Source organism: Cherax quadricarinatus, chromosome 78 (genome assembly GCF_038502225.1).
Source record: "Cherax quadricarinatus isolate ZL_2023a chromosome 78, ASM3850222v1, whole genome shotgun sequence".
NCBI lineage: Eukaryota > Metazoa > Arthropoda > Malacostraca > Decapoda > Parastacidae > Cherax > Cherax quadricarinatus.
The window spans coordinates 1,706,991-1,727,579 of NC_091369.1; the positions used below are offsets into that span (position 1 = coordinate 1,706,991).

Below are 20,589 nucleotides of genomic sequence, written 5' to 3' on the forward strand. Positions count from 1 at the left end.
ACCTTACTCTTTCCTGTATTCACTTTTAATTTTCTTTTGCACACCCTACCAAATACATCCACCAATCTCTGCACCAATCAATGGAATATAATGACAAATGTGGTATTGACAGTGCCAGATGATGACCAGGAGCCCGTGGAAGGAGAGAGCTTTAATTCTCCACGTATTTATCCACGTGAGTTTTATACTAGTCAGGCAAGAGATGTATTAGGTAGATAGTGGCAGAAGGTGACCTCTGGAAATACACTGATAGCAGTGTATCTTTTAAAGGTATCTTCTGCTAATAGCGTAATTTTCAAGGTATGGATTAACTGGGTTTTTAATAGACTACTAAAATAATTTTAAACAAATTCATTAATTCGAAATCAGTGGTAGTGTTCTGATCCATTCTGGATTATACTAGTGAATGGCTTGTGATCCAAGGAATCAGACCTACCCTCCATTTTCTTGGATCATACCAGACTGCCTCGCATTCCTCAAGCTGTCTAATCCCCAGATTTAAGTTTTCTTAATGAATATACTAAGATTTTGCTTGGTTTTCATTACAAGTTTGTGAATTGTCCAAGCTATGCTATACAGTGACTTGTTTACTGAAAATTGTCAGTTTTGTAGGGGGTTACTTGTAGAATTTAGAGGGAAATAATTATGAATGCTTATTTCAAGAATATGTATTGTATTTAGTTTACATTTTATTTATTGTATATCTTAAATATGAGGTTAGTGGAGTGAATATGTTACAAATGTATACTTGCATTTAGTATACACATTCATTTGCTTTCCTGGTCCACAGGAGCACAACTCTACTTCTACCAGTACTTCTATATTCTTTCTAAATCTGATTTTATCCAACTTGAAACCAATTATATATAAAGTATGACTGTATCTGGCAGAAAACTACTCTTAATTTTTGCATCTATAGTTCTTGACCAGTGTGATAACTCTCCATGCATAAAATGAATATACATAAAAAATGAATACATTGATAAAATTTTTTATTTTTTCTGTTTCAACCTCTCAAGAACTTTAGAAATAGCACTGCACTAGCCCTAGTGGTCCATGCTAAGCAGTTCCTCAAACCCAACTCTTGTGTGTGTGTGTGTGTGTGTGTGTGTGTGTGTGTGTGTGTAACCTATTTTTAAAGCTACCCAAGGTACTAGCTTCCAGAACTATCCCTCTCAGTATTCCACTCACTTTGCTGCTTCATTATTAAACCTTAAACTGTCCCAATGTAGATCTGTGCTCACGTGCGTAGTGCTCCGACCTTGATTTTCCCCATTTGAAAGCTTGTTAAAAAAAAAAAAAATAGATCTACGTTCGGATCACCCCCAGCATGTGGACGTAGATCTGTTTGGACAGTTTAACCCTTTGAAGGTTTCGGCCGTACTAGTACGGCTTACGACCCAGGGTTTTTGACGTACTTGTACGCCTAAATTCTAGCGCCCTCAAATCTAATGGGAGAAAGCTGGTAGGCATACATATGAAAGAATGGGTCTTTGTGGTCAGTGTGTGCAGTATAAAAAAAAAATCCTGCAGCACACAGTGCATAATGAGAAAAAAAAACTTTGACCGTGTTTTTGGAATAACAGGGACTTTTGCACTGTATTTTCGTATGGTATTTATTGTTGTATTCTAGTTTTCTTGGTCTCATTTTATAGAATGGAAGACAAATTACAGAAATTGAGATGATTTTGACTGGTTTTACAATTAAAATTACCTTGAAATTGAGCTCAAAGTAGCAGAAATGTTCGATTTTTACCAAAGTTCAAAAGTAAACAAATCATGCCAAGCGTCCAATACACGTCAACTGATGAGTCTAATATTCTTTCACAAGTGCGCTGATATTATTTATGCCATTTCTACGCTAATGCAGCAGTCTGCATAACGGTAAATCTTCCATTTTTTTGTAAGAATAAAAATTGAAAGTGGAAAGCCAAAGAAATATAGGAGGGGCCTGGGGATGTGACTGACGAACAGAGGAAATGTCATTTTAGTGCCAGGAATGTCTTTCTTGTTTATTCTGGACCCTATTTGGAAATTGGCATCTTTTCAAATTTGTGTGAAATTGGCAAAATTGCTAAATTTTGACCACTGTATTGGATAGTTGAAATCAGTAAATGGGTGGTTTCTTGTACTCATTCGATAGAAAAAATGGAGTTCTAGAGAAAGTTATGATTTTTGTCGACTAGTACACTGGAATTGGCCGAAAATAGGGCTCAAAGTGGGCAAAATCGCCGATGCGTAGACATCGAGACCGCTAACTTTGCGAGAGCATAATTCCGTAAGTTTTCCATTAAATTTCATACTTTTGGTGTTATGATCAGGAAAAAATTCTCTATCTTTTCATTTTTTTTTTTTTTAATTTGGCCGACCCTGAGAACAAGTCTGAGAGGGCCTGTCGACCCTCAAAGGGTTAAAGGTTAAATCTGCATTTCTGTATATCCTTTATTTTATTTAAAACTTTAAAATGATGAATTTAATATACAGTGGCACTTATTAAATTTATAGAAGTACTTTACACAAGTGATTCTACTGCCTCTATATTCTAGTAAAAGTGGCTTGGAAAGTATGTAAAATGGTAACAAAAAATCTAAATATTAATTAAATAACTGGTCAGAAATGCAGAAAAAAAAGCACACTACTAGGATATATAGTGTAAAGCATTCTTTTGTAAATGTGTAAGTTTTTGTACTGTACTGTTAGTTAATTTGCATGAAGTGTTAAAAGATTGTTCATGGTTGTTTGGTAGTGCCTCACCCAACACTGTAGAATGATACTTTCCTAACATTTCTCACTAATTATAAAAAGGTATGTTGTACTCTTCCTTGCAAAGTATTCTCTTTATCAGTTTCAGTGTATGCACTAGCATGTTAATCTGGGTAGATATGACCATTGATTTCTCTCCGTTTTAGTATATCCATATTTTTTGTGTTAAAACCTCTGTATTATTTCCCTCTTGGCATGACATGTTCAGTAAAATGGCTTTGAAAATGCACTGGCCTGCAAGTTTTAGGACTTACTTGCCATGGATTCAAGCCCTACTTTTTTTTTTTTTTTTTTTTTTTTACCTCCTCTACACATCGACAGTCTCCCACCGAGGCAGGGTGACCCCAAAAAAGAAACGCTTTCGCCATCCTTCACACGTAATCACTGTCTTTGCAGCAGAGGTGCTCAGAGACAACAGTTTAGATGTCACTTCAAACAGCCAGTATCCCAAACACCACCTTTAAAGTGCAGGCATTGTGCTTCCCACTTCCAGGACTCTTAAGTCTCGCTACCTGGTTTCCCTGAATCCCTTCACACAATATTACCCTGCTCACATTCCAGCATCTCATGGGGTTCCAAAACTCATTAGTCTCCATTCACTCCTATCTAACATGTTTACACATACCTGCTGCATGTCCAAGCCCCAACACACACACACACACACACACACACACACACACACACACACACACACACACACACACACACACACACACACACACACACACACACACACACACACACACACACACACACACACACACACACACACACACACACACACACACACACACACACACACACACACTGGAGGACAGGAGGGTCAGGGGAGACATGATAACGACATATAAAATACTGCATGGAATAGACAAGGTGGACAAAGACAGGATGTTCCAGGGAGGGGACACAGAAACAAGAGGCCACAATTGGAAGTTGAAGACAAATGAGTCAGATATTAGGAAGTATTTCTTCAGTCAGAGTTGTAAGGCAGTGGAATAGCCTAGAAAATGACATAGTGGAGGCAGGAACCATACACAGTTTTAAGACGAGGTTTGATAAAGCTCATGGAGCGGGGAGAGAGAGGGCCCAGTAGCAACCGGTGAAGAAGCGGGGCCAGGAGCTAAGACTCGACCCCTGCAACCACATATAGGTGAGTACAAATAGGTGAGTACACACACACACACACACACACACACACACACACACACACACACACACACACACACACACACACACACACACACACACACACACACACACACACACACACACACAGAGGGGTTTTGAGAAAATGGAAGGAATGGATGGCATGGGCAAAAGGGACTACTTAGTAGGAACAATCCAGTCTGAGGGACATAAGGTGATAATTGCAGTAATGTACAACCCACCACAGAACTGCAGGAGGCCAAGAGAAGAATACGATGAGAGCAACAGAGCAATGGTCGACACACTAGCCGAGGTGGCCAGGAGAGCACACATGGGGGGAGCAAAGTTACTAGTTATGAGTGATTTCAATCACAAGGAGATTGACTGGGAAAACCTGGAGCCCCATGGATGTCCCGAAACATGGAGAACCAAGATGATGGATGTGGTACTGGAAAACCTCATGCATCAACATGTTAGACTACCAGAGAGAGAGGAGAGGATGAACCAGGAAGACTGGACCTTGTATTCACCTTGAGTAGTTCGGACATCGAGGATATCATGTATGAAAGGCCCCTGGGAGTTAGTGATCATGTGGTTCTGTGCTTCGACTACATAGTTGAGCTCCAAGTGGAGAGAGTAGCAGGAATAGGGTGGGAAAAACCAAACTACAAAAGGGGGAACTACTCAGGTATGAGGAACTTCCTTCAAGACATTCAGTGGGAGAGGGAACTGACAGGAAAACCAGTACAAGAAATGATGGACTATGTGGCAACAAAATGCAAGGAGGCAGAGGATAGGTTTGTTACCAAGGGAAACGGAAATAATGGGAAGAACAGAAAGAGTCCTTGGTTCACCCAAAGGTGTAGGGAGGCAAAAACTAGATGTACTAGAGAATGGAAAAGGTACAGAAGACAGAACTCAGGAAAATAGAGATTAGCCGAAGAGCCAGAAACGAATATGCACAGATAAGAAGGGAGGCTCAGCAACAATATGAAAATGACATAGCATTGAAAGTCAAGACTGACCCGAAGCTGTTGTACAGCCACATCAGGAGGAAAGCAACAGTCAAGGACCAGGTAATCAGACTGAGGAAGGGTGATGGGGAATTCACAAGAAACTACCGGGAGGTATGTCAGGAGCTCAACACGAGATTTAAAGAGGTATTTACAGTGGAAACCAGTAGGACTCCATGAAATCAGAACGGGGGTACACCAGCAAGTGCTGGATGAGGTACATATAACCGAAGAGGAGGTGAAGCTGCTATGCGAACTTGACACCTCAAAGGCGGTGGGACCAGACAACATCTCTCCGTGGATCCTTAGAGAGGGAGCGGAGATATTGTGTACCATTAACAAAGATCTTCAACACATCATTTGAAACTGGGCAACTCCCCGAGGTATGGAAGATGGCAAATGTAGTCCCAATTTTTAAAAAAGGGAGACAGACATGAGGCACTAAACTACAGACCCGTATCACTAATGTGTATAGTATGCAAGGTCATGGAGAAGATCATCAGGAGGAGAGTGGTGGAGCACCTGGAAAGAAACAAGTGTATAAGTGACAACCAGCACAGTTTCAGGGAAGGAAAATCCTGTGTCGCAAACCTACTAGTTTTATGACAAGGTGACAGAAGTAAGACGAGAGAGAGGGGTGGATCGACTGCATTTTTTCCCACTGCAAGAAGGCCTTCGATACAGTTCCTCACAAGAGGTTACTGCAAAAGCTAGAGGATCAGACACACACAACAGGAAAGGCACTGCAATGGATCAGAGAATACCTGACAGGGAGGCAACAACGAGTCATGGTACGTGACGAGGTGTCAGAGTGGGCGCCTGTGACAAGCGGGGTTCCACGGGTCAGTCCTAGGACCTGTGCTGTTCTTGGTATATGTGAATGACATAACGGAAGGGATAGACTCAGAAGTGTCCTTGTTTGCGGATGATGTGAAGTTAATGAGAAGAATCAAATCGGATGAGGATCAGGCAGGACTACAAAGAGACCTGGACAGGCTACAAGCCTGGTCCAGCAACTGGCTCCTTGAGTTTAACCCTGCCAAATGCAAAGTCATGAAGATTGGGGAAGGGCAAAGAAGACCGCAGACACAATATAGTTTAGATGGCCAAAGTCTGCAAACCTCACTCAAGGAAAAAGATCTGGGGGTGAGTATAACACCGAGCATATCTCCCAAGGCGCACATCAATCAGATAACTGCTGCAGCATACGGGCGCCTGGCAAACCTACGGATAGCGTTCCGATACCTCAGTAAGGATTCGTTCAAGACTGTATACCATTTACGTCAGGCCCATACTGGAGTATGCAGCACCAGTTTGGAATCCACACCTAGTCAAGCACGTCAAGAAATTAGAGAAAGTGCAAAGGTTTGCAACAAGACTAGTCCCAGAGCTATGGGGATTGTCCTACGAAGAAAGGTTGAGGGAAATCGTCCGGAGGACAGGAGGGTCAGAGGAGACATGATAACGACATATAAAATACTGTGCGGAATAGACAAGGTGGACAAAGACGGGATGTTCCAGAGATGGGACACAGACACAAGAGGTCACAATTGGAAGTTGAAGACTCGGATGAATCAAAGGGATGTTAGGAAGTACAGTGGACCCCCGCTTAATGATCACCCCCCAATGCGACCAATTATGTAAGTGCGTTTGTACGTGTATGTTTGGGGGTCTGAAATATACTAATCTACTTCACAATAGTCCTTATGGGAACAAATTCGGTCAGTACTGGCACCTGAACATACTTCTGGAATGAAAAAATATTAACCGGGGGTCCACTGTATTTCTTCAGTCATAGAGTAGTCAGGCCATGGAATGGCCTAGAAAGTGACGTAGTGGAGGCGGGAACCATACATAGCTTTAAGGCAAGGTATGTTAAAGCTTATGGGGCAGGGAGAGAGAGGACCTAGTAGCAATCAGCGAAGAGGCGGGGCCAGGAGCTGTGACTCGACCCCTGCAACCACAAATAGGCGAGTAACACACACACACACACAAGCACGTAAAGAAACTAGAGAAAGTGCAAAGGTTTGCAACAAGACTAGTCCCAGAGCTAAGAGGTATGTCCTACGAGGAGAGGTTAAGGGAAATCGACCTGACGACACTGGAGGACAGGAGAGATAGGGGGGACATGATAACGACATACAAAATACTGAGAGGAATTGACAAGGTGGACAAAGACAGGATGTTCCAGAGATTGGACACAGTAACAAGGGGACACAGTTGGAAGCTGAAGACCCAGATGAATCACAGGGATGTTAGGAAGTATTTCTTCAGCCACAGAGTAGTCAGTAAGTGGAATAGTTTGGGAAGTGATGTAGTGGAGGCAGGATCCATACATAGCTTTAAGCAGAGGTATGATAAAGCTCACGGCTCAGGGAGAGTGACCTAGTAGCGATCAGTGAAGAGGCGGGGCCAGGAGCTCGGACTCGACCCCCGCAACCTCAACTAGGTGAGTACACTCACTCACTCACTCACTCACTCCATCCTTTCCTAGGATGACCCCCTACCCCTCCCCTCCAGGTTATCCCATTTTGCTCCATCCTCTAAATGACCAAACCACAACCACAAACCCTCTTCAGCCCTCTGATAATACTTTTAGTAAATCCACACCTCCCAGTAATATATATGGATCTGAAAGTGTAGTAGTTCCTACAATTTTTTGTGTGGTGGGTTTCAATTATCCAACAATTTTACTCTACAACTTAAGAATGACTTGATTATCCGACACTTCTGGCCCACTCACTTTCCCATGCCCAAGTCCTTGTCCATTCTGGTCAGTATTTATGAAATTCAAAATTAGCCCACTAGTGATACATTAGTCACTGAACCCAAGTGAAAATTTATACTCTTAGATTAAATTACTTATTCGTAGTAAAAGCCCCAATTTTGTAGACTGCTGTAATGTATTAATAACATTTTTAATTTTTTACAGTGCAAACCATTTATATTATTACACATTTTCCAGTCTTCAATAACCCAGAGGACTTTGATGAGTTGAGTGCTCATGGGACCGATGGTGACAAATTAAATCTTGTGCGTAATTCACTCTACGTGAAATTTGACCCATTGGTGTCTGGGCGACAGTCTCTTGCACCATATCTTGCACAACACCTGAAAGAGTGAGTTGAGCTATCCAAAATTTTAAATTCTAGGATTTGTAATTCTTTATCCTGCACTGAAATAAGTGTTATAGAGTAGAGGGTGATTAATATTTTGCAAATTTCTCTATAAATTACCATCCATTTTACAGTGCTTGTGTAGTTTGTCTATACAAGATTTCCAAGCTGCATTTTAAATGTATATTTTGTAATTATCCCTTAACATTTAATTTTTAGTATATATCTTAAGCATCTGTGCATTACAGTACCTTGATACTCTGCATATTGATTTCATTGTGAATTGATATCTGACTAGGTCTAATGCATTGGATCCAAGGAGATGTAGTGGACTCATCTCGTTCAGCCCCTCGCCCACTAAGGTTAGTATCTGTACACTACAATTTTTTGCCAATGGTCCCAGAAATTTTGTCAAGAAGATATCTGGCCTTCATTTAAGGAACCAGTGCTACCCTCTTTCTGCAGATTAAAGCAGATTGCCTCCCATTCCTCAGGCACTGTGACCCATAAGACTTGGTACTTCTCCATGATTGGAAATAGTGGTAGAGTATACTGACAATGTAAATATGACACTGGGTTATGGCTTCTTATTTATATTAATAGTACCTAGTGAACCAAATGTCTTAAAGGTAAAATGCCATAACCTGCATTCCTCACACTTACAATTTAGCTACTAGAAATGCACAAGTGATGCTGCTCTTTAAATGCTGAGCAAAATTTTGATAATGAAATCTTGACTAACTTTAGGGCAGTGAAGCCTTGAATTGATGGACTCCCAATTATGGATATCTGAAACTACGGAGAACAAAAAAGTTGGTCAAACTTTGGAATTATCGTCCAGTAGTTTGGCGACTTATGTCAATCTGCCAATTCCTAACTTTGTCAGTTTGTATTACAATCATGAAAAATGAATTATATCATTCAGAAACTAGATACTATTTGGAAGTAATAAACACCCCCCCTTCTTTGTATTAGTCCATTAATTTGAGGGTTCACTATTACAATGTGTTATCTCGCCCTGCCATTATTTCCATTTATAATGGTTTTTTTTTTTTGTATTGTACTTTTATTTTGATAAGGTGTACTGTAGGTACAGTAAACCTTCACTTTAACAAATACACTAGTGGGTAGCTAGTAATGGTTATGGTGCATAGAGCAGATTAACTGTGATTTTAGCAATGCAGGTCGGCCATCACTAATCCAGCAATCGGTTATCCGGTTCCATCAGTAATCCGGCACTAATTTCGGCTAACATAATTTCAAATTTCATCATTATACTGGCTCAAATCATTATACTGACTCAGAAATTGTGCAGATGGTTGTAAATCCACAGCAGCAAGCCAGTGGAGGAGAAAGTGATGAAAATGAGGAAGATGTAGCAGAAAGTCATAACATAAGAAAGAAGGAACACTGCAACAGGCCTACTGACCCATGTGGAGCAGGTCCATGTCCCCCTCTCCCCAGATTAGCCCAGTGACCCACCCAGTCTGGTCACCTCCACTCAAGGAAGGAGCACAGCTCCAAACCCAGCAGCACAAGCTGGTCAGGTCCAACTCTCGCCCACCCACACCCACTCGTGTATTTATCTAACCTATTTTTAAAACTACACAACATTTTAGCCTCGATAACTGTACTCGGGAGGTTGTTCCACTCATCCACAACTCTATTACCAAGCCACTGCTTTCCTATATCCTTCCTGAATCTGAATTTTTCCAACTTGAAACCATTGCTGCGAGTCCTGTCTTGGCTGGAAATTTTCATCACGCTATGTACATCCCCTTTATTTATTCCTGTTTTCCATTTATACACCTCGATCATATTTCCCCTAATTCTATGCCTCTCGAGAGAGTGCAGATTCAGGGCCCTCGGTCTATCCTCATAGGGAAGATTTCTGATACATGGGATCATCATTGTCATCCTCCTCTATACGTTTTCCAGAGCATTTATATCCATTCTGTAATACGGTGACCAGAACTGAGCTGTGTATTCTAACCTAACCACTTCGTAATCCAGCACACAACAGGTCCCAATGATGCCGGACTAGTGATGGCCGATCTGTAACTGAATTCTGGAACCAGTTGACTTTCTCCATTGTTTCTGAATAAATTAACCAAACAGATTTTGGCCCAAGTTTCTCAAGTTCATTCAATTGAAGGTTTACAGTTTCATCCAGTTGTATGCAATTTCCTTTTGTATCTGGATACTTTAAAATGAGCGATTTTTGTAGGGTAACCTGCATCTTTGGGGTACTATAATTTCTTTACTGAAATGCTATGTACAAGTTAAAATTGTAAACACTCCACTTATTGTCCATCAAAGTTGACTCCCTCTTAAAGTATAATTTGTGTAAATTTGTATATACAGTGGACCCTTAACCAACAAAGGCATCGTTTAATGATAAAATTGACTAGCGAAGTGTTTTTGCGTAAAAATTTTGGCCCAGCCAACGATGAAAAACTCGACTAACAAACATTCGTCCTGAACGTGTCCATCTGGCCTGAGTGCCTCAGCTCGGCTAGTGTGCCATTGTTTACAAGCCAGGGTGGACGGTTGCACACATACATTCGATAAATTTTGTATTTCATTGTTTTTAGAGTTTGTAACTGCTAAATAATCCACCATGGTCCCAAAGAAAGCTTCTAGTGCCAACCCTGTGGTAAAAAGGGTGAGAAATACTGTCGTACCACAGTCAGCTGCTGCTGTACCATGGTCTGCTGCTGCACCACCGTCAGCTGCTGCTGTACCACTGTCAGCTGTTGCTATACCACCGTCAGCTGTTGCTGCTGCTGTACCGCCGTCGGCTGTTGCTGCTGCTGTACCGCCGTCGGCTGTTGCTGCTGCTGTACCGCCGTCGGCTGTTGCTGCTGCTGTACCGCCGTCGGCTGTTGCTGCTGCTGTACCGCCGTCGGCTGTTGCTGCTGCTGTACCACCGTCGGCTGTTGCTGCTGCTGTACCACCGTCGGCTGTTGCTGCTGCTGTACCACCGTCGGCTGTTGCTGCTGCTGTACCACCGTCGGCTGTTGCTGCTGCTGTACCACCGTCGGCTGTTGCTGCTGCTGTACCACCGTCGGCTGTTGCTGCTGCTGTACCACCGTCGGCTGCTGCTGCTGCTGTACCACCGTCGGCTGCTGCTGCTGCTGTACCACCGTCGGCTGCTGCTGCTGCTGCTGTACCACCGTCGGCTGCTGCTGCTGTACCACCGTCGGCTGCTGCTGCTGCTGCTGTACCACCGTCGGCTGCTGCTGCTGCAGCTGTACCACCGTCGGCTGCTGCTGCTGCAGCTGTACCACCGTCGGCTGCAGCTGCACCACCGTCGGCTGCTGCTGCTGCACCACCGTCGGCTGCTGCTGCTGCACCACCGTCGGCTGCTGCTGCTGCACCACCGTCGGCTGCTGCTGCTGCACCACCGTCGGCTGCTGCTGCTGCACCACCGTCGGCTGCTGCTGCTGCACCACCGTCGGCTGCTGCTGCTGCACCACAGTCGGCTGCTGCTGCTGCACCACCGTCGGCTGCTGCTGCTGCACCACCGTCGGCTGCTGCTGCTGCACCACCGTCGGCTGCTGCTGCTGCACCACCGTCGGCTGCTGCTGCTGCACCACCGTCGGCTGCTGCTGCTGCACCACCGTCGGCTGCTGCTGCTGCACCACCGTCGGCTGCTGCTGCTGCACCACCGTCGGCTGCTGCTGCTGCACCACCGTCGGCTGCTGCTGCTGCACCACCGTTGGCTGTACTACTCGATGTGGAGAGACTGTTGTTGGTGTGGCTTAACGAGAAACAATTACCGAGAAACAATTAACCCCAGAGGGTTAGCCACCCAGGATAACCAAAGAACGTCAGTGCGTCATCGAGGACTGTCCAACTTATTTTCATTGGGGCCCTTAATCTTGTCCCCAGGATGTGACCTACACCAGTCGACTAATGCCCAGATGAACAGGTAAAAATGCCTGGATCTAGTGCTCATATTGGCGAATTTAAGGTCTGCAAAGGTTTGTTTGACAGACTTAAGAATCGTAGTGGCATACACAGTATAAGGTATGGCAAAGCCGAAAAATTCATCCCCCAACAAGTGTTCCATTGTAACAAAAGCCTGTTCTGGAAGAAAATGCCAAACAGGACCTACATTACTCAGGAGGAAAAGGCACTCCCAGGACACAAGCCTATGAAAGACAGGCTAACTCATGTTTTGTTGTAATGCTAGTGGGGATTGCAAATTGAAGCCTTTACTCGTGTATCACTCTGAAAATCCCAGTGTGTTCAAGAAAGTCTCATCACTCATCAATACAGCTAAGTGTCATTTATTCTTCATGTAGTATTTACTGTGCATGTATCCTTGTTTTTCTGTGTAGGAAAATGTATATTTCATGTGAAAAAAAATTTCATACTTTTGGGTGTCTGGAAAGGATTAATTGGATTTCCATTATTTCTTATGGGGAAAATTGATTCGACTAACGACAAGCTCTCTGGAATGGATTAATATTGTTGGTTGAGGGTCCACTGTAATATGTGCAGTACAGTATATGCCCAGTGTAACCCTTGTTTGAGAATGCTTTCCTGGCATTCTGTTGTAAAAAGTTTCTTCCCAGCCATAATGATTGAGCCTTGGTTGATTGTTACCCTCTTCAGATCTTTCTAAATTTGTATTTGCTATTGTGAACCTTTTTATTCTGGCAGCGCCAGAGAGAAGCAGAACCAGCAGGAACTCCTGTGAAGGCCCTTACTAGCAGTGTTTCTGATGATACTGTCTTTGATGCTACAAGCCTTGAAAACACAACGTTTGCTGAGAGTGGTAACACTACTGTTGTGGTCTCGAGTCAAACGCTCAACAATACCACTATGATTACTAACATCACTGATCCTAGTGAAACCTCTCTTCAGTTATCAGTAAGTAGGTTATAAGTTTGCTCTCGTGTACAGTACTGTTTAAGCATTATTTGGTCTTAAGTGTACCTAATGGCTGGTAAAATATTTTCATGCAAATTATAGATTGGAAGGTGGAATGGTGAATTTAACATAATCTTTGGTGTATTGTAGAACTGTATTATATAAGGGTAGGGGTCATCCTAGGAAAGGTTGGAGGGAGGGGAGTCAAGAAGTTTTGTGTGCAAGGGGCTTGGACATCCATCTGGTGTATTTAAGGAATGGGGCAAATGGTTTTCAGAACTTCATGAGCTGTTGAAGTGTGAGAAAGGTAGCATTTTATGAAAGGATTTGGGTAAACTGGTTAGCCAAACTTAGTCCTGGAGTGCCTGCACTGAAGGTGTGGAGATATTTACTTTTTAGACGAACATCTGAACTGTAGTATCAACACACCTCTGAAGAGACTGCGGTGGTGAAAGTGTTTCTTCTCTTTTGGGTTGCCCTACCTTGGTGGAAGATTACCAGTGTCAAAAAATGAATTGCACCTGTACCACACAGGGTTATCTTTATTTTAAAGAGGTTTCACCAGCCAGTGCCTTTTCATATTCAATAAAGCTTAACTGAAGACCCTGTATTCCTTCAGTAATAAGTGGTGTGAGCATGAATGACCCTCAAAGTCACCAGCACACTCTTCATACAGTATTTTTGTTGTGCACATTCTTGTTTTGAAATAAGGTAAAAAGTGAGTTTTATATTACCATCCTTTCCTTTCTCCTTGTCCTTGTTGCTACATAAGTGGTGTATGTATAGTTGATGTGGCCATTATTGGCCAAAATTTTAGACTGGCCTACACCTGTGGCCTCCATCTTCACTACATCATGAACACTAAATGTTCTTTTAATAAATTTTTTCATACTATTGCCAATCACCGACATATTTAACAACTATATAAATGCAGCTAGCATGGTTAAATGATTTTAACACACAAGGATGTGTAATTATTTATTATTTTTGTCACACTGGCCGATTCCCACCAAGGCAGGGTGGCCCGAAAAATAAAAACTTTCACCATCATTCACTCCATCACTGTCTTGCCAGAAGGGTGCTTTACACTACAGTTTTTAAACTGCAACATTAACACCTCTCCTTCAGAGTGCAGGCACTGTACTTCCCATCTCCAGGACTCAAGTCCGGCCTGCCGGTTTCCCTGGTAGACAGCAACCACCCAGGGAAGTACTACCGTCCTGCCAGATGACTGTGAAACAGAAACCTTTTAACTGTTTTGCATGATGGTAGGATTGCTGGTTTCTTTTTCTGTCTCATAAACACACTAGATAACAGGGATATCTTGCTACTCCTACTTACTTTGGTCACACTTCAGACACGCACATGCAGTATTTAGATAAAGGTAGGTAAGTTTTTATTGCATTTATGGATTTAGAAAAGGCATATGATAGTGGATAGAGGAGTAATGTGGCAGATGTTGCAAGTATATGGAATAGGTGGTAAGTTACTAGATGCTGTAAAGAGCTTTTATGAGGATAGTGAGGCTCAGGTTAGGGTGTGTAGAAGAGAGGGAGAATACTTCCCGGTAAAAGTAGGTCTTAGACAGGGATGTGTAATGTCACCATAGTTGTTTAATATATTTATAGATGGGGTTGTAAAAGAAGTAAATGCTAGGGTGTTCGGGAGAGGGGTGGGATTAAATTATGGGGAATCAAATTCAAAATGGGAATTGACAGTTACTTTTTGCTGATGATACTGTGCTTATGGGAGATTCTAAAGAAAAATTGCAAAAGTTAGTGGATGAGTTTGAGAATGTGTGTAAAGGTAGAAAGTTGAAAGTGAACATAGAAAAGAGTAAGGTGATGAGGGTATCAAATGATTTAGATAAAGAAAAATTGGATATCAAATTGGGGAGGAGGAGTATGGAAGAAGTGAATGTTTTCAGATACTTGGGAGTTGACGTGTCGGCGGATGGATTTATGAAGGATGAGGTTAATCATAGAATTGATGAGGGAAAAAAAGGTGAGTGGTGCGTTGAGGTATATGTGGAGTCAAAAAACGTTATCTATGGAGGCAAAGAAGGGAATGTATGAAAGTATAGTAGTACCAACACTCTTATATGGATGTGAAGCTTGGGTGGTAAATGCAGCAGCAAGGAGACGGTTGGAGGCAGTGGAGATGTCCTGTCTAAGGGCAATGTGTGGAAATTAGGAGAAGGTGTGGAGTTAATAAAAGCATTAGTCAGAGGGCAGAAGAGGGGTTGTTGAGGTGGTTTGGTCATTTAGAGAGAATGGATCAAAGTAGAATGACATGGAAAGCATATAAATCTATAGGGGAAGGAAGGAGGGGTAGGGGTCGTCCTCGAAAGGGTTGGAAAGAGGGGGTAAAGGAGGTTTTGTGGGCTAGGGGCTTGGATTTCCAGCAAGCGTGCATGAGCGTGTTAGATGGGAGTGAATGGAGGCGAATGATACTTGGGACCTGACGATCTGTTGGAGTGTGAGCAGGGTAATATTTAGTGAAGGGATTCAGGGAAACCGGTTATGTTCATATAGTCGGACTTGAGTCGTGGAAATGGGAAGTACAATGCCTGCATTTTAAAGGAGGGGTTTGGGATATTGGCAGTTTGGAGGGATATGTTGTGTATCTTTATACGTATATGCTTCTAAGCTGTTGTATTCTGAGCACCTCTGCAAAAGCAGTGATAATGTGTGAGTGTGGTGAAAGTGTTGAATAATGATGAAAGTATTTTCTTTTTGGGGATTTTCTTTCTTTTTTGGGTCACCCTGCCTCGGTGGGAGACGGCCGACTTGTTGGAAAAAAAAAAAATACATACATCTAGGTTTTTCTCCTTTTTCTAAATAGCTCTTGTACTTCTTTATTTCTTCTATTGTCCATGGGGAAGTGGAAAAGAATCTTTCCTCCGTAAGCCATGCGTGTCGTATGAGGCGACTAAAATGCCAGGAGCAATGGGCTAGTAACCCCTTCTCCTGTAGACATTTACTAAAAAAGAGAAGAAGAAAAACTTTATAATTTGTAATTAGTGAATTATAATTGTTACACTAGCCATGTGAATAACCTAACAGCCATCACCACAATCTGCCTCCAATCACTATTTAAACCACAACTTTTTTAGATATTATAAAAACTTCATGCTTAATCCTTCTTGACACTTCCAGCATCACTTATTTCTTTTGGGTGCCATAACTTATGTCCAGACACGAAGAAATGTAATGTGAATTAAATATAGGATAACCAGTCATATATGGTATGTGTCCAGAGGCTTAAACTAATTTGCTTAGGCTAAGCAGTTGTTGTGCCTTCCTCTCGCCAAAATGAGGGCCTTCCTCAAGGAGTGGACATGTGCTCCAAAAAATTATGCGTTACACCAATTCTTCCCTTGTGCATCTTGATTGTAATGGCATGCTAATATTGGTAATGAAAATTTTAATATACACAGAATATTGAAAATGTGAGCTATGAGCACATGATTTATGGTTTTGTACTGTACATGTGTATATGCATAAAAATAAATTTCCAGTCTTGCATATTTATGTCAGTGTCCAGCAGTAGTAGTCAGCCATCAAGCTAATCTTCAGGTTTTCCTTGATATCTCCTCTTCATGATTATTTCATTGAAATAGTTCCCTGGGATTCTATTTCACAAACTACATTTTTAGGGGAAAATGTTTCAGATATGAATTCAACATTACGAAAAACAGTGTATTAGAAATGTGTTTTTAAACATAAACTGAAGCCAATGTTGACCAGTGCAATCAGTTTATACAGTGGACCCCCGCATAACGATTACCTCCAAATGTGACCAATTATGTAAGTGTATTTATGTAAGTGCGTTTGTACGTGTATGTTTGAGGGTCTGAAATGGACTAATCTACTTCACAATATTTCTTATGGGAACAAATTCGGTCAGTACTGGCACCTGATCATACTTCTGGAGTGAAAAAATATCGTTAACCGGGGGTCCACTGTATATTCTTAACTTCCTTCCTTTCCCCTTCCTTGAAATAGGAAAGGTCATTTGTTAAGTTTGGTTATTTTTTCCAGGTTATCCATGCAGAAAAAATGATTACTGAGCGTGCGATGAAGGAAAAGCTTAAAAATATGGAGTTAATTATGCAGGCAAGTGTTTTTTTTTCTCTCTCAGGCAGGCGCTTTTATTAGTATCTTGTTCGTTTGTAATAATGTATAGTGGAATATTTGGACAAATGTGAATCTTCACTGTACTGTGCAACATTATGTACTCTGTTGGGTAGGTATAAATTATTGGCTATGTAGCTGTATTAGTAATTCCTGTGCATATTTTAAACTGCTTGAGGTGTCGGCTGTAAAACCATTGATCACAAGTCAAAAAATGTGGTACAAGGATGAAACTTGAATTTGTGCATATATATTTGGGTCACCCTGCCTCGGTGGGAGACGGCCGACTTGTTGAAAAAAAAAAAATAAATAAATAAATAAATAGCAAAAGTAGGTTACAACAGTAGTGTACAGTATAACAATGTTAACTGTATTTAATGCTTTTTCTTAATGCTCATATTTTTTTTTTTTTTTTTTTTTTTTTTTTTTTTAATTTTCCTAAGCTTTACAAATACATTGTGTTTAAGGGTATTTAATAATTATGTACTGTTTCAATGCAGTTGCAATAAGAATGATAAGACTACCTCCAATTGGTTAAATATGGCCATTCCCAGAGTTAAAAAGTTTGGCTTGTTTCAAGAAATTAATACGTACTTGCATAAAAGTAGTGATTGTGCTTATTCTACAGGACAGTATGCTGAGGAAGAGCCGCGAGTTTGAGGAGATCCAGAAACGCCTGAAGCGGCAGCTGACAGAGCAGGGTATTGCTATGACTAGCATGGAAGAAGAAAATGCCACACTGAAGTCAGTAATGGAGATGTATAGGTTTAATTTTTTTCAATGTTGATTAGTTGCTTTGGAGTGAGTTGGTTCATATTTAGTGTTCATCTTTATTTCTGACTGCTGCTTAGGTGAGATTCTCCAAACAAATTAATGCACATCAGAATCAGTGTAAAATCTGATGGAAATGTTCATTTTACAAATATTTGGCAAAGATTTTCTGATAGCTGCCATATTTGCAACACTGAATAATCGAACTGTTCTAGTGCTTTATTAATAAATTAAAACTAATTCATTGTTACTTTAAAAAATTTACTGAACTTTGCTGTTAATTTTAAGTGAATGAATGTGCTTGTTTTTAATATTGGAGGTTTATGTATTTTCACTGCTGAAATTTACATTAGTGACAATACATAAATTTATAAAGAAAGCTCAGTTGGTCATAGCTTCAAGCACCCTCTATCTTGCATGGTGGTAAATGGTAATAAATTTTTCCCTTCAGGTCAAGTATTAAACAGATGCAAGGTGTAATGGCAAAGATATTGCAGCATGAAGCATCCAAGGAAAAAGAACACAAGACTCAAATGCTTTTATTGGAAAATCAGTATGAAGTCAAATTAACTGCTCTCCGTAAAGAATGTGAACAGTACCAAGATGAGCTGAAGAAGTCTGAAGTTCCATTCTTTGACTTGGTCAAGTAGGTCCACATACTTCTGAATTCTGTCCACAGCAGGATTTGGACCTGCACACTGCATCAGAGTATGCAGTACTGTATCAACACAGCCAGCTGTGTGTTTTTTTTTTTTTTTTTTTTTTCGAATCCTGCTGTAGACTGATAAATAATGATTGTAAATAATTTTACGAATTGAGCATACTTCTGAATGTTAGTTAATTGCAACTATGTTGAAAGTAAGAATAATTAAGAACAGTTACTAGAGTAGCACATTTCTGTGTGTACTACTGTAATGTGTTAAATCAGTTTTTAATACCTGTACTTTATGTAACAAAATGTACTTTTTTTTTATAGGAGATTCGAGCGATTGCGTGAGGTTACAGCAGTCTTGCATAAAAATGAGGAAGCTTTGAAGTCTGAAGTAGAGAGCTTGAAAGCTAAGATGGCTCAGAAAGAAGAATCATTCCAGTCAGTTGTTAAAACTTTAGAAGAAGCATATGGAAAGTAGGTTATACTTCAAATAATTTAATTTCAAAATGTTTTATTATTATCAAAAAGAAGTGCTACCACAAGGGCTATACAGCTCTGCTTTAAAATGTTTTACCTGGTACAAATTACTAGTTTTTTGACTTTCATTCTAGTTGTAATTGTTATGGAAACGCGTTCGAGGATGCTGGGCCGAGGTGGATGGCTGTAGTTTTTGTTGTGGATTAAGGTTTCAGTAGTTGATTGTACTGAAGTATTCTAACGCATATGGTCTGTTTTACGCTGCAGTAATGACCTTTACATTTTCACCAGGTCATAATAAGCATTACTTGTTGCACAAATCCTTATTTTGTCTTAATTTTACATGGTGTAGTCTGCATCATGTACAGTATCTAAAATTAACACTTTTCAGTATTGCCAGTTGTGCTCATTGTTCTTACCACCTTCATCATTAGTATTCCTCTTAAGTGCCATGGTTAACTTCAGAGATGAGGTTGTGAAAAGATCCAGAAAAAATCTATGAACACAGTAAGGCATGTAATGCTCCCAGAAAGTAAGTGTAGGTGGCATAAATGAGAGGACTTTTGTGGGTCAGAATGTGTGGGGAAGGTTCCATGGCTTGAACCACCAATATTTAATGCATCACTTGATGCTTCTATCCTTTAGGAACATACTATCAAGAAATTTTAAAATGGTCTGGAAATTTGGTAATGGAAAGAATGGGTAGTTTGAGTGATTTAGTGTACAAAAGGGATGTAAAGGAGAAATGTAGACAGTGAAAGAACAAAAAGTAGAGAAACGTATATGTGAAGAGGGTTTTGAAGAAATAAGTAATGGTGTGCAGTACATAGCCTTCCTTCCCACTAGTGGATTAATTAAAATAGTTTGGGCATTGCTTTATTTGAGTGTGGTTTCCTAATAATAGAAGCAATACAATAATGCTTTTGTCATAATCTTAAATTGTGTAAATTACAATACTTCATTTGTAAGGAATAAAAAATTTCTTATTTGTATTTCAGAGCTCAAGAAGAGTATTCAGCAATGAAGCAGAATTATGAGAGAGAACTGAAAAAGGCATCTGTGATGTTGAAGAAAGCTGAAGTGAAAATTCTCACACTCACAGAAACAGTGGAGAAAACATCTGTAGAAAATCAGAGACTCAAAGATTTGATTGAGGATATCACCAAAAATATTGGTGGTAGCTAACTTAAAACTTGAAATAAAAGTAATGTAACTTTCCAGAAACTTTTTTAATTTTTATTGGCATTTATAATTTTATTAATGTATATTAAAGGAAATCTGCAAATTTTATGTAAAAAACTCGTCAGTATATTGTAATAATTATACTGTCAAATGTATATTTTGTATCAAAAACATGTATAATAATGACACTTTTTCAATTCCTTCCAGAATGATTTGGGCAAAAATATTCCAATGAAATGCACTTTCATAGTACAGGCATTTGTAGTTGAGCAGTTTCATAAAAGTACATTTTGAGGAAAAGGTCAAAATAGAGCATACTGTAGGAAACCATAATTCTTGACAGCACAACTAGTTTTGTGGTATCTTTTCTCACTGGTTTCCCTTGCAGTTTAGTGCTTTTTGATTATAATTCTCACTGGTATAGTTAACTTTTCTTTATTATGGTTGTTAAT

At 40.6% G+C, this 20,589-nt stretch overlaps 1 protein-coding gene across 2 annotated transcripts in view; it reads left to right on the forward strand.

Annotated features, from left to right (window-relative positions):
- The window catches only part of LOC128701645 (microtubule-associated protein futsch-like), a 39,867-nt gene extending 19,542 nt beyond the window's left edge, over positions 1-20,325 (forward strand). Inside the window, exons 7-15 of one of the 2 annotated variants that reach the window (XM_070101547.1) lie at positions 113-175; positions 7,888-8,041; positions 8,337-8,400; positions 12,710-12,919; positions 16,963-17,037; positions 17,684-17,799; positions 18,278-18,472; positions 18,803-18,952; positions 19,954-20,325. In XM_070101547.1, coding sequence (XP_069957648.1) covers positions 113-175; positions 7,888-8,041; positions 8,337-8,400; positions 12,710-12,919; positions 16,963-17,037; positions 17,684-17,799; positions 18,278-18,472; positions 18,803-18,952; positions 19,954-20,140 — 1,214 coding nt within the window. In that variant the 3' untranslated portion in view covers positions 20,141-20,325. The remainder of the gene's footprint in view (positions 1-112; positions 176-7,887; positions 8,042-8,336; positions 8,401-12,709; positions 12,920-16,962; positions 17,038-17,683; positions 17,800-18,277; positions 18,473-18,802; positions 18,953-19,953) is intronic. The other variant, XM_070101548.1, reaches the window with a different exon arrangement.
- Positions 20,326-20,589: the final 264 nt, after the last annotated feature.